The sequence below is a fragment of the Echeneis naucrates genome, chromosome 3 (genome assembly GCF_900963305.1).
Source record: "Echeneis naucrates chromosome 3, fEcheNa1.1, whole genome shotgun sequence".
NCBI classification, from domain to species: domain Eukaryota; kingdom Metazoa; phylum Chordata; class Actinopteri; order Carangiformes; family Echeneidae; genus Echeneis; species Echeneis naucrates.
In genome coordinates, this window is record NC_042513.1 from 11,888,824 (window position 1) to 11,902,036 (window position 13,213).

The following is a 13,213-nucleotide window of genomic DNA, read 5'->3' on the forward strand; positions in this document are numbered from 1 at the left end:
TTGGCCGTGATCACCTTGAACAGTGCGGGAATCTAAAATCAAACAAAGGTCAAGCTTAAGTGCAATAGCCACCAGGCTGTCAGCTTAACCGAATGAGCTGAGGTTCACTACGATTTTATCACCTAGTTTCTTTGATCAACATTTGTATGGATAAAATGTCTGCAGGCTGTGATATAAAATAGAAATTATAATACTTTATTTGTCCCAAAGGCAAATTAGGATTGTTACAGGCGCTCCAACAAAATCGAAAATACAACTAGAAATCTGTACAGACGTAAGAGTTAGAATATAAATAGGATGTAAACATAAATTAAATTAAAAATTTAAAAAGTACAGTACATCCTGATTAGTATTACACTATGAAAAAACCCAAAGAAACTCGGGAAATTACGCACTGTTCACAATTCAGGATCTTGTGACAGTAATTGTTTACTGTCACATTCATATTATAAATATAAAACCCTTTTGGTCAGGGGTTCTGCATGTTGACTCCATCTGCTCATGGTATTATCGTGACATTATGTTTTATATGTATATATATATATATATATATTTTTTTTTTTTTTTTAAGTAAACATGTGGGGCAGGGAGTGTTTAATAAATAAAAGTATAATTTGTAATGTAAGTTACAGTATGTACGGAGGGCTGATACATGTATCTGTATGTATACAGTGTGATTATACATATTATTGCACTATGTGATTTTTTAAAACTCGTACAGCAGACCATCATCACTCCTCTGGACAGGATGGACCCCCCTCTGGGCAGGGCCGCCCCCATCTGGCCAGGTGGTCCCCGGTCTCCGGCTCCCTGCCCGGTCAAACCCGTTTCCTCGGCCCGAGCAGCCCGGGGCCGCTGGATCACATGACCTCAGAGCGCTGGTTGGTCCGGAGATGCTAACATGCTAGCTCTGGTTGTCAGCAGCCGCGGTCGGACGGAGCACCTGCCCGGACCAATAAGTTGGTGAAAAGGCGTCAAGTCTCTGGCAAGTCAAACAATTCAGTGTTTTCTACACGATCGTGTGTTTTCTCAGCTCAGACATCGGAGCTGAACTTGTTTGCAGGCAGTTCCTCCGGACTGCGGGGGTGCTCGGGCTAACGTGGAGGATGTTGGCCTTGCTCGGATTGACCCAGAGAGTAAGGTGCCAGTCCGATCCAGTCCTCCGTACACAGCCCGATGTCGAAGTGTCGCCACCCGTGATCGGTACATGTAGACACGGTTAGCTGCTGTGATGGTTTACAGGCTGAACTTGTGGCTAGCTGCCTGTTTGTGTAGCAGCCCCGGTTAACTCACTAACTTGGCTAATGTTAGCAGTAAGTGTGTGGCCATAACAAACATCGCATTTAGCCGGCGCTGCCTTTGTCAGCCTCGATGCGACACTTATCTGACGTGTCTTAAGTGTTTACACAGAAACATGGTCGCGAAACAAGGTCAAGTCGTAGTTCACCGCTACCCAGCTAACATCCAGGCTAAATTAGCCCATTGAGGCTCCGGGTTGGTCGGTCCGGTTCGCCTCCGTCTTGAAGCTTAGTGTTAGTCTGTGTGGGTCTGATCCACTCTTACAGCAGGTACCATTTATTCTGCCCGATCAGCCCCGTATGTGGACGTGAACGCACCATGACATCTGTTGCATCAGCTGTCAGTGAAGGCGTCATGTTAAGATGGTGACCTGGACCTGCCGGCTCTGGGCCATCCGTCGGTGACCCGAGTTCAGAAGAAGTGAAAACACTGGGTGGGTCTGCAGGGCCTCAGTTTAACACTTCTTCTTCTGTAAGTGTGTGTGTGTGTTCATTGCACTGACGCTTTGCTTTCACACCAACTTGTTGCTGAGTTTGGTTGTCTGTTTTTGCCTCAGTGAGGAGAGTTACATCCGCTGGTACTCTGAGAAAAGGACATTTCCCACTCATCTGTGCTGACTGTACATGTACACTGATGTTCGGGGGCATTCGTCACTCTGTAACCCACAGTGGTCTCACACAGCTACAGCAATCTCCTCTCTTTCGGTTTTGTTAAGTGCAATTATTTTCTTGATTTTCTTGATTTTTTTTTTTTTTTTTTTTAATCTTATACCCAATCAGAAAATCTGATATAACCTAAGGTATGTAGGTAACAGTTTTAGAAAACAAACAAACAAAGAGCAAAGCTGGGTATATCTTAAGATTTTTGTCTTGGTACTTCAAATCAGCTTACATGAAAAAGTTGTTGATTTTGGATAGAGCAGATGTTTGACTAATGGATGTGTACAGTTGAAACTGTTCTTTCTTTTCCCTTAGATGGTAAAATTAAAAGGCTTTTAAGTAACATATCGATAGGGTAGTTTAAAGATGTCCTCTGTGATTTTCAGTCATACCACAAGGTTCATAAAATGTAAAATCAAAAAATCGAGGTTATTCCCGCACATAATTGATTTTTGTTGGTGATTTAATTTAGTACCCAGCCGTGTATGAAAACAGGCACATGGACAAAGGTGACTGACTGATTAGATGCTGTGGACATTGACCTCAGAGCGGAGAGATCAGGGTGCGGATGACATAATGTCACAGGAAGTCTAGAAATGTTTTATAACCAAGGAATATGAATTCACCCAATGAAACTTGATCCATTTGCTAGCAGACCTATTATCAGCGAGACGTTTTACAACTTGTTCGAACCATTTTACAATAATCAGAAGTCAAACTCCTGTAGACTTTTGATCTGTAATGCTGCAATGTTGGGTGAGAGATGTATTTGCGGTCAATGTGTCTATTAGACGTGATATGAACGACTGCACCCAGGTAAAATTCATTCCTTTTCAATTAAGTGATTGATGGATTTAATAGTTTTTGTGAAATTTCTTTTCAAATGCTTTGTGATATTTTTGTGTTAAAAGCTTTTAAGTGATGACTTTCTTCTCAGACAGTGGGCTACAAACCTGGTAATATTTTGACAGAATTTGGGAAATGATGGGGACTTTCTTAGCTGCTCAGAAGCAGGAGACTGGTTTTAGTAAAATCAGAAGCTTTGTTACTCACAGAAGAAAAGGCTGGAGCACCACAGTTCTGTTGGGAGTTGAAAGCAATGCAAATGACCAATAGTAACCTCTTATGTTCCCTCTTTTACCACCCCTCCCTTCTGTTTTCCCTCCTGTCTCCCATAGGGCATTGGAGGAAGAGACTTCTTTTCTACTCACTCGCACCAAGATAGTAAGTCATTACACTTCCACCCAATAAGTCACAGTGGCTTTGGCATCTTCAAGGCTCATCAGGCAATCAAGTCATCCATCACTGCAGGCTGAGGTTGTGGACCCGCATGGACAAGATGGATAGGCGATAAATAACACATCACTTCAGAGGTAAGGTCAGTCCAATATGATGTCTCTGAGGAAGTCTCATTTGAGCTAATGGGAATCTGTATGAAACCATTGTTGTAGTTCTTTTTCTTAAGCGTTGACTTGGGTTTTCTAAAAAGTTGTCGTTAGAAGCATTTAGGTCTTTGAAGGAGAAATGCTGGATGTTGTTGACATTCACATAGCGTCACTCTTTTTGGCAGAAAAATTGCAAAGTCATTGCTACATGCTGACATGGATATTTTAAAGGCAAACAAAGTGTTACTCACAGTCATCCTTTGCCTCATTTTAGTGTAATATTGGGTAGCATTGAGTGAAAACAGCCTTCACTGCTATTCCATAAAAAGCCTCCAAGGATACTTAATGCCAAGTAGATGGCCTTCTTTATCAGAATTTCTTTTATAGACTACACCAATAACTACTTAAAAGGTTTAGTATGCTGTTGAGTACCTTGTCAGTGTAGTGCTGAAAATCACTGTTGTCATTACTTTTGTGGCAGTTTGATTTGTTTTTGGATTGTTCCTTTATTGTTTTTTGACCATAATCAGAGTAGAGTTAATATGGGCCAGATATATGTAATCCCATTAACTCTGATTAGCTGTCTGTCTCAACTGAGATACAAAGAATCATAATACAGCTTTTAATTTTTGCTCCAATAATTCAAATTTTTCGACCCCAAAAACTGGCAAATTATTCTCTCTCTGCCTTGCAGTGAAACATGACTTAGTTCACCAGGTAGCTCATGTATCATTGAGACTCAGTCCTAACTGCAGTGGCCTGGGTTCAAGTCGGACCTGCAAGCCAATGCCATCCTCATTTTCTTGTCTCTTTCTCCCTTTCATGGTAATGAAGGCAAAAATGCAGAGAAAATTACCAGAAAAAGAAGCAACAGCATATGATTGAAGCGCATGCAACCTAATTAAATTTTTTGGGATAATATGAACATAATTCATTTTTCAGGGGGTATATTGCCACAGAGATGGCATAGTTCTTGTTCCTTTTGTTAAACTTTATTAAAATATTGCAAGTGTGTCGAGCCAGTCTTACCATTCAGATTTTTTTGGTGATGATATTCTTACTGGGCTTGGCTGTCTGCTTTGCCATACTGTAGACAAGGTTGTTTCTGATTTACTCATTCATTCATTCATCTTCAACCACTTATCCTTTTTTCCGTGTCACGAGTCACCAGTCCATCACAGGGCCAACACACAGAGACAGACAGAGACCAACAACCACTCACACTCAGAGCTACAGACAGTTTAGAGTCAGCAGTTAACCCAAACATGATATCTTTGGAAGGTGGGAGGAAAATCAGAGTACCCAGAGGAAACGCACACAGGCACCGGGGGCAAATGCAAACTCCACACAGAAATGGGCAACAGCACAAACTGCTATGCCGCCGTGGTGCCCTCCAATGTACTGATCATAACTAAAAGTAAATGTAAAATAAGTTGAATAATTCTCTCAAGAAACAGCCTTGTGCTAATTTGCTTGTGAACCCGTAAAACAGGGAAAAAAAAAATCCCCCTTAGATAGATAAAAATATTATTAGACTGTATATTATTGTTGTTATATCCCTGAGAGGTGTCCTCCACACTGTATATACTTAAGTATTTCATCTTTTAATATCTCAGTCACACAAATGAATGAGCAAGCGTGCATCAAATGATGTTCCATGCAATTTATTATTTAATATTAGATAAACAGTTATAGAGGATCTTAAATGTATCATCCATTGATAAATGTGAATTCCTAAAATTGGGCAAATAGATAACATTAGTAAAACACAAAGGAGATATGTACAAGACATTACAGAAGGCTTTATGTGTTAAAACTTGTTTTTCCCTCTTGCAGCATGGGTAAGAATAGCTACAAATCAGGGATGGGTGTCTGCTGAATCAGTTTCCTGGAATGCATCCATATGCAGCACATGACAAACTTTCATTTCTGCTTTCCAACCACTTGATTTTCCTTCACACCCATTTTTATAGGTGGGGTTTAGGTTGATTTCAAAGCTTTTCAGAAATTATATCTTTCTAAGGATAATAGTCATGTTTTGTCAGAGAATAAAGATTGTTCTCAATTTGATGCCACCCCAGTTTGGAATTTGAATCTTTTCAAAGCCTGTATATTCTGAAACGGACCTACAGTACCCACAGTGTTGGCATTCTTTTATCTTATGCTTTCAGATATCCGTCTTTTTAAGGGGGGCCTTAGTCAAAACCACTTGCTGTCAGAAGTCTCCTTCTGTGAAATGAATTTTTAAGTTTAAGGTTAACACAGATTTTTGTCACTGTGAGTGGTCAGTGCCTATTTCTTTAGTGAATAATCTTCATCAGCTTGATTACGGTCTGCACACAGTGACTGAGTACAAAAGGTATGTTTTTGGTGGTGGGTGTGTGCGTACATGCTCAAGCTTTTCCTCAAAGGTATTTTTGTGTCATGCTTGTAAAATTACCATAATTAAACAAGATTGCTCTTTGTGTTTTTCAGGTACACGTTGCTTTCGTAATGACAAGCTGCTGTGCAGAAGATGTCCACGCTGTCTGTGACTGATATCCCAGATGTTGGTCATGGTAAGAGGAACAACAGCCTTCACAAGTATTGGTGCAAAGGGTCAAATTCTCACAACACAGCTCATTGCTGTCCTTCATCAAAGGCATTCATATGTGCCACAAGACTGTTTTGATAACCACCCTAACGAAAGAACTACAGGCTCTTCCATTAAAATATCGATGTCTCGGTTGTGTGCCCCGGCCACCGCTGACAGAGTCAAATGGAAACAAATGTGTTGTGTCTCTCCTGTTAGATGAGAGTAAGGTGTTTGATGGGGCCTCTGAGCTGCAGCTGGACTGCATGGTTGAGGAGGGCAGTGCAAGCCCCACAGTGAAGCATAATGACCTGCAGTCTCTAGCTGACCTCTCCCAGTCAGACGGTTTCCACGTCCCCCCACACAACGGCCCTTCACTGACTGAGATGAGCGGCCCTCTGCCGGTCGAGCCAAATGACATTAAGCTGGATCCAGCTGCAGGTGATACACATGCCATCATAGGTGAGAGAGCCCAAATAGTTTCAACAAGAAGATTTAACTGATGGAAAATCTGAATCCTCCTTGTACAGAAGGCCTCAAGATGTTAATTTGCTTAAATGAAAACAAACAGACAACTAATTATATGCAGCATGTCTTAAACCATCTACATCATTTTACTGAATGTGAGAAAACAGTGTTTGGTTTGTGTGAGTGTTTCATCTTTAGTCATCAATGAATAAAAACAGGACATCACAATTTTCAACATTACACTGTTAGAGGTGTAATCTACAAGTCCAGACGACTTTTACACAAATATAGTAAATTAAAATGTTTTTCAGGAACTCTCAACACCTGCTTGAGTAATTATAATGTAGACTCTCACCTGGTGTGTCTCTCTCTTGGTAACGGAACTGGTGGGACAACTTCCACACACTGGACTAACCAGTCTTACTCTCTTAATGTCTTACTGGAGCTTTAAAAGTTCCCGTAGAGTTCAAACCACATGTAGGGAGAGCTAAACTTTATTGTATTAGACTGTAAATTGCATATTGAGCTACTCTTTGTAACTTTAATGCTGATTAAGAGACTTTTTCTTCGCTGAAATTGTTCATTGTTTTTGTTTTGCTTTAATTTTATGTTTGTAGATGGACAGCCAGTGAAGAGAAAGAAGGGGCCTGCTCCAAAGATGCTCGGCAACGAAGTGTGCAGTGTATGTGGTGACAAGGCGTCCGGTTTCCATTATAACGTGCTGAGCTGTGAGGGCTGCAAGGGCTTCTTTCGACGCAGTGTCATTAAAAGCGCCCAGTACTCGTGCAAGAACAACGGCCGATGCGAAATGGACATGTATATGCGACGCAAGTGCCAGCAGTGCCGCCTGCGCAAGTGTCGAGAGGCAGGCATGCTAGAGCAGTGTGAGTGTCTTTACACCAAATCAATCAGAGATATAGATGATTTTTGTGGTTTAAAAAAAAAACAACAACAACAACAATGAGCTTTGGTCAAAGTATGCATCCTCTTTTGACCTATAGGCGTGCTCTCTGAGGAACAGATCAGACTAAAGAAGATGAAAAAGCAGCATGAGGAGGAAACTGCCCGCACGTCCACAGTGGTCACTCCCACTCCCCTACAGGAAGTAGTGACGCTGGATCCACAGCAGCAGGAGATGATTGAGAAGCTGGTGGCCATGCAGAAGCAATGCAACAAGAGATCTTTTCTTGACCGACCAAAAGTGACAGTAAGTCACTGTCTCTGATCAAATGTGGCGTTTGTTTTTTGACCAACTAATTGTACCTTGGGCAATAATAATCGTCTATTGACCTGTGATTTTATTTATTTATGGCAGAATTTAAATGGTACAATGCAATTTCTGCTGGCCCACATCCATTTATTGCTATTGCAGGAGCAACAATAATTACAACAGGAAAATTAGCTTCACTGAAAGCTGAGGCCATAACAGGGCTTTATAGTATCTGGAAGAGAAAACAAAGCTGTCATGGAGCTAAATAAATTCAGTTAGTGTGTAACTGCTAGTGTGTGCAGGCAAATTGGGAGCAACAGACATCTGTAGTCAATTTCCAGTACAATCCTGCTTGATTTAAATCCAGATCCAAACTTTGTTAGACCGCGGCTTTGCTATTTTGAAAACATATCTGGGGGATGTTAACTTCCTGCCAACTGATTCATAAATGTGCTTGTGTGTTAATGTGTTTTGTTTGTGTAACCCACAGCCATGGCCACAGAGTCAGGACTTGCAGAACCGTGAAGTGCGTCAGCAGCGTTTTGCTCACTTCACGGAGCTAGCGATTATGTCAGTCCAGGAGATTGTTGATTTCGCAAAGCAGCTTCCTGGTTTCCTGGAGCTCACGAGGGAGGACCAGATAGCTCTACTGAAGACATCAACTATTGAGGTTTGTTGTAATTTGTCATGCAGAATTGTTTCAGTAGCTCATCGGCTCTGTTTTGAATATACTACAAGTGAACTGTTATTGACAAACTGAGTTTTAAATGGGTAGCACCAAGAGACGATGCTGTGGAAAGATGCTGCCAGCATGAGTGTGTGTCAGTTTGTCTTAGTTTTATTACTGTTCCACTCACCAAGAGATACGTTTTCTTCCTCAGATCATGCTGCTTGAGACATCCCGGCGGTACAACCCTGCTATTGATAGCATCACATTTCTGAAGGATTTCAGCTATAATAAGGAGGATTTCGCCAAAGCAGGTGCATTGTCTCATTTCTCTCTCCCAAGTGATGAAATACAAGCAATAGGTATTGCTTGTATTTCATCACCATATTACTGTCATGAAATAAGTATCAGCAGCCTTCACCAAATTAAGCATGTTTTGTATTTGTAGAGTTTGTTCACTCATATTCTCAGTCGCCTAAGCACACCCAAACTCTTGTAATAAGATATTCACAGTCACATTGTAATTAGAGTGTATTAAACCTATATTAGTGTGCTCATTATAAATTCTTAAAATAGTTGATATGTCGAAATAAACATTTATTACTCCAACATCTGTTTTCAGTAATTTCCGTCCCTGTGTTAGGTAAACCTTGAAGTCCACCTTTAATTATTCCACTTTTCCCTCTCAAAAGCTACTTTTTGTTTCCTTGTCCATCTCTCTCCCCGCACCACCTCAGGGCTTCAATTTGAGTTCATTAACCCCATCTTTGAGTTCTCAAAGGGAATGAATGACCTACATCTGGACGAAGCTGAATATGCTCTGCTGATTGCCATCAACATCTTCTCTGCAGGTCAGAATTCATTACCTGTAGGGATTTCTCAGTTGTCCAAGCTGTCAATGTATATTATATATATTTATAAAATATTTATTTTATTAAATCGATGTTAAGATTGAGTGAACGGCTAAAATAGCCTTATTTTGTTTTATTAAATTTCATGTAGACCGGCCAAATGTGCAGGATCATGATCTGGTGGAGAGGCTTCAACAGCCCTATGTGGATGCACTGCGTTCTTACATCATGATAAAGAGACCAAATGTAAGTGCCTGCTGTTAACCTCCTTTCTTAAGACCAGCAGCATGTCAGCATAACCTGGTTGCCATCATCACAACACACAGGCAATAAGCATGATGACACATGTTTTTGTTCACACTGGGGGGGGGGTCCCAACCAGTTAAGAGAGCAGATGTGAGTTAGATGAGAAAGGAGCTTATTTTACTGTGATGAAGCTGCTACATCTGACTGCCAATTCTTCTGTTACTTTTTTCCTTTAGCATCAACTGAAAACAGAACAATGTGTGTGCATTATAAGTCATTCTTACACAGATGTGGAATTGCGTGTTTTTCCCCTTCCCCCTTGAAGTCGCTTTTTAAAAAGTTTAAAAAGTTGTCGCATTGCTTTCCTCAGGATCACTTGATGTTCCCCCGGATGCTGATGAAGCTGGTGAGCCTTCGCACACTCAGCAGCGTCCACTCGGAGCAGGTCTTTGCCCTTCGCCTACAGGACAAGAAGCTTCCCCCGCTGCTCTCTGAAATCTGGGATGTCAATGAATGACTGAGACCCTGAAGTCTCTCACACTGTGGCTTCATGAAGTCAGAGACAGGAACAGGCGTCTAAGCAGGAAGACTGAAACCTTTCTGCCCACCAGGTCGAGGACTGGTTTCCACATTGAGATTTTATTTTCTTGTGGGAGGACAGTATCATTGCCCTTTGATCTAAAAGAGACTGCTTAAATGTTTTGTGTTCATAAGGAGATACATGAACACCTAATTTTCTTTGAGCCTTTTCTTGTTCTTCCTTTTTGTGTAGATGCTGACATGATTGTTGCAATATTAAATACCAGCATCAGGCTCTTTAGCCAGTTATCTCTGATTTAATGTTTGTTCAAAGTTATGTCAATCTCTAGTGCAGTCCTATACTCATTCTCTAACAATCACAAACTTCTGAGCTGGTTCTTGCTGTTGCCATTCACAGCCCAACACATAGGTTAAATAGTTTTTTCTTTCCTTTTTATTTTTATTTTTTTTCTAAACTCAAATGGTTGGTGTAGTGGCTCAGGTAAAGTAATGTGAACTAGACCTCTGGGAATTGGAGGCTTCCATAACTTCTATTCAGTTCATTTTCTACCAATTGCATAAGGGACCCTTTTGGTCATTTACAGACGCCCATAAACATGTAAATTGTATATTTATTTTCACATAAAAAAGGTAGAGTGCGCACACATGATACATCCACACTATTGTACAATCACATACTAACGTGTAAGAAAGCGAAACTCTGCAGGGGACATGCAGACTGTGCCCTCATTTACAGGTAATATTATTATTTTTTTTAATATACACAGAGCACTGGTACCTTGAAATAGGTGGTCCTTACATGTCTTCAAAACTCCATTTAAAGATGAAATGTTGGTTAAAAAAGGAAGTCAGTCCACCCTCTCTGTGTCCCTCTTTTCAGATGAATAAAGCCCACACTCAGAAAAGTTGTTGTGATCATAAATCAGAATGGAACAGATCTGCTCTTCTAACACCTTCTTCATCATTATGTGTGCGAGTTATATTCTCTACTTGTTCCGTCGCAAACAGCATTTAAAGGTGTGAGAAAGGTGTAAACAACATATAGTTGGAACACAGCACAGAAAGTTGTTTCATTATTCACAAGAATGTGAAAGTGGCCAACCTGCCGAAATTACCTAAATAACCTAAACTGAAATCAAAATGTTCCCCATAGTCTACCTTAAATGGGAACTAAGAACAAATAGCTTTAACTGGTCTGATTTTGCAAAGTCTGACTAAATACACCAGTCTATATTATTGGAGCAGAGAGCAACAGGAAATAAGTAAAAAGATAAAAATTTTACTTGTAATAAATGTAATAGCTGCAGAAATGTAGATGTTAATATTGACATCTTGCTGTATTTTTTGTGCATTCTCAGCTGGAAATGCTGCTTAATGGTTGGTACAGTCAGTCAATGTAAGTTTTGTGTTTATTTGCCCGCCTCTATTAGATGGACGTAAAATCACACTAATGATAATTTTAATGTTTTTAATATTTCCAGCTGTAGTGTCTTATGGCTTTTGGTTAATAAAATTGTATCTAACAAATCTTATAGTTAAAATGGGACATTTATTTTTCACATAAGCACTGACAGATATTTTTTCATACTTACTGCTGGAAACAAATTCACCCCAGTTATTAAAAACAGCACGAAGAGTTTCATTCTTTAACTGTATTGTGTTGCACTGCTTATTTAAAGGTTGCCTGGGTGAAATTTCAGACTTGATATTGGTAATGGAAAGAACGCTTTCCTGTGATGCACTTTTTCATCCGAAGACAGAAGCCAAAGGCATCCTGGCTTTTACTGACCTGGTCTTCTCACTCAAATGTTGATTTTATTTCTATCCATTTGTGGGAACACGTTTTTGGTATTGATCTGCTTACACACCTCCAACACTTTGGTAAGGTTTTGATTTTCTTTTGGATACATGGATCAACATGAAAGAAAGCAGATCAATAGTATGCAGCAATGTGAAACTGTAGAAGTGACTATTTTTTTTATGTTGGCGATGGAGTACTTTATTTTGATTCTGTTTTGTGATGTTAGGTTTGCTTGTGGGTTCTGGTTTTGCTTTTTGCAGGTTATCTCTAGCCGCTCAAATTAAACAATTACATTATAAGTAGCCACTCAGATATTGGAGTGAATTTTGCCCCAGGCCTCAATCAACCCCCGGTCAAAAAACAGATTTGATTAACTGTTCTCGGTGTGCTGTGCTCTGATCAAATTAGCAAGAAGCACCAGTTGTTGGCTCACAAATCTTTTGTTTCTTAGTGTACATGCAATGTGAATGCTCTACATATCATGGTGAATGATCATTGACAGCTGAGCTCATTTAATTCCTGTCTTCAAAGGGTGACACTGTAAACACTGATACGTAAAACTATTTTAATACTTGTAACTCCTGAAGACCATCTGTTTTGTATGTATGGTATAAATTAAAGCTATGCTGCAGTGCAAATATGTTTTGAATCAATGTTTTCTGGCTAGATTTTGATGCTTAGACACTGAAATTAGCCTTAGCTGCAAATGTGGCCATATATTTATTTTGGATATAAATGAGACAGTTCTGTTCTTACATAATTCATTCTGTAAATAAATATCAACTCATTGCAGTAACTCCTGGTGGCCAATTATAAAAATGTAGAGGGTTTTGATTCACCTTAGAAAAAGAGTTTACTGTGATATGATGTGGTTTGTTTATTGAAATTAAGCTTTTTTTCAAGTTTTATAGACTGTATAACAATGCTTTAAATACCTAATTAGTACATTAAAATTGTGCTTTTAATCTGTCTTTGTTAATCACAAGGGATGATGTCCAAAGCATATGAGGCACGATGCTAATGGATATAAAACTGCTGCATGAAATCAGTTTGAAAGTATTTTATGATAGATAAAATACAAAAACATCACAATAATGTTTATAGTATAAATGTATACATATACGACTTGACTCTTAATTGTCTGTAGGTCTGAGTGTGAGTGGTTGTTGGTCTCTGTCTGTCTGTGTGTGTTGGCCCTGTGATGGACTGGACCTGTCCAGGGTGACACCCCCCACCTCACCCACTGTGAGCTGGGATTGGCTCCAGCACCCTCCATGACCCAGAAACGAATTCATTTACAGGTCATCAACATAACAAATGTTTTTATTTCATATGTTGGTAAACGGATAAGCGGTAGAAAATGAATGGATGAATGATTTCACAGTGTGGCAGGTGGGCGGGGTGGATCCGGCCCTGGTGGACACCGTGAAACACAGCGGAGCGGTCCCGCTGCTCACACCGGCAGAGGGCGGCGGGCGGCGGGCGGCTCTCCTGCTCCCTGACGCTTCCGGGTGG

At 40.2% G+C, this 13,213-nt stretch overlaps 1 protein-coding gene across 1 annotated transcript; it reads left to right on the forward strand.

Annotated features, from left to right (window-relative positions):
* Positions 1-1,632: 1,632 nt before the first annotated feature.
* On the forward strand, positions 1,633-12,616 carry nr1h3 (nuclear receptor subfamily 1, group H, member 3). Its single transcript, XM_029498388.1, has 11 exons — positions 1,633-1,732; positions 3,137-3,331; positions 5,819-5,901; positions 6,135-6,377; positions 7,001-7,267; positions 7,385-7,590; positions 8,084-8,263; positions 8,475-8,574; positions 8,998-9,111; positions 9,263-9,357; positions 9,728-12,616. The coding sequence occupies exons 3-11, from the start codon at positions 5,859-5,861 to the stop codon at positions 9,872-9,874; spliced, it is 1,395 nt and encodes a 464-aa protein (XP_029354248.1). The 5' UTR covers positions 1,633-1,732; positions 3,137-3,331; positions 5,819-5,858; the 3' UTR covers positions 9,875-12,616.
* The last annotated feature ends 597 nt before the right edge of the window (positions 12,617-13,213 follow it).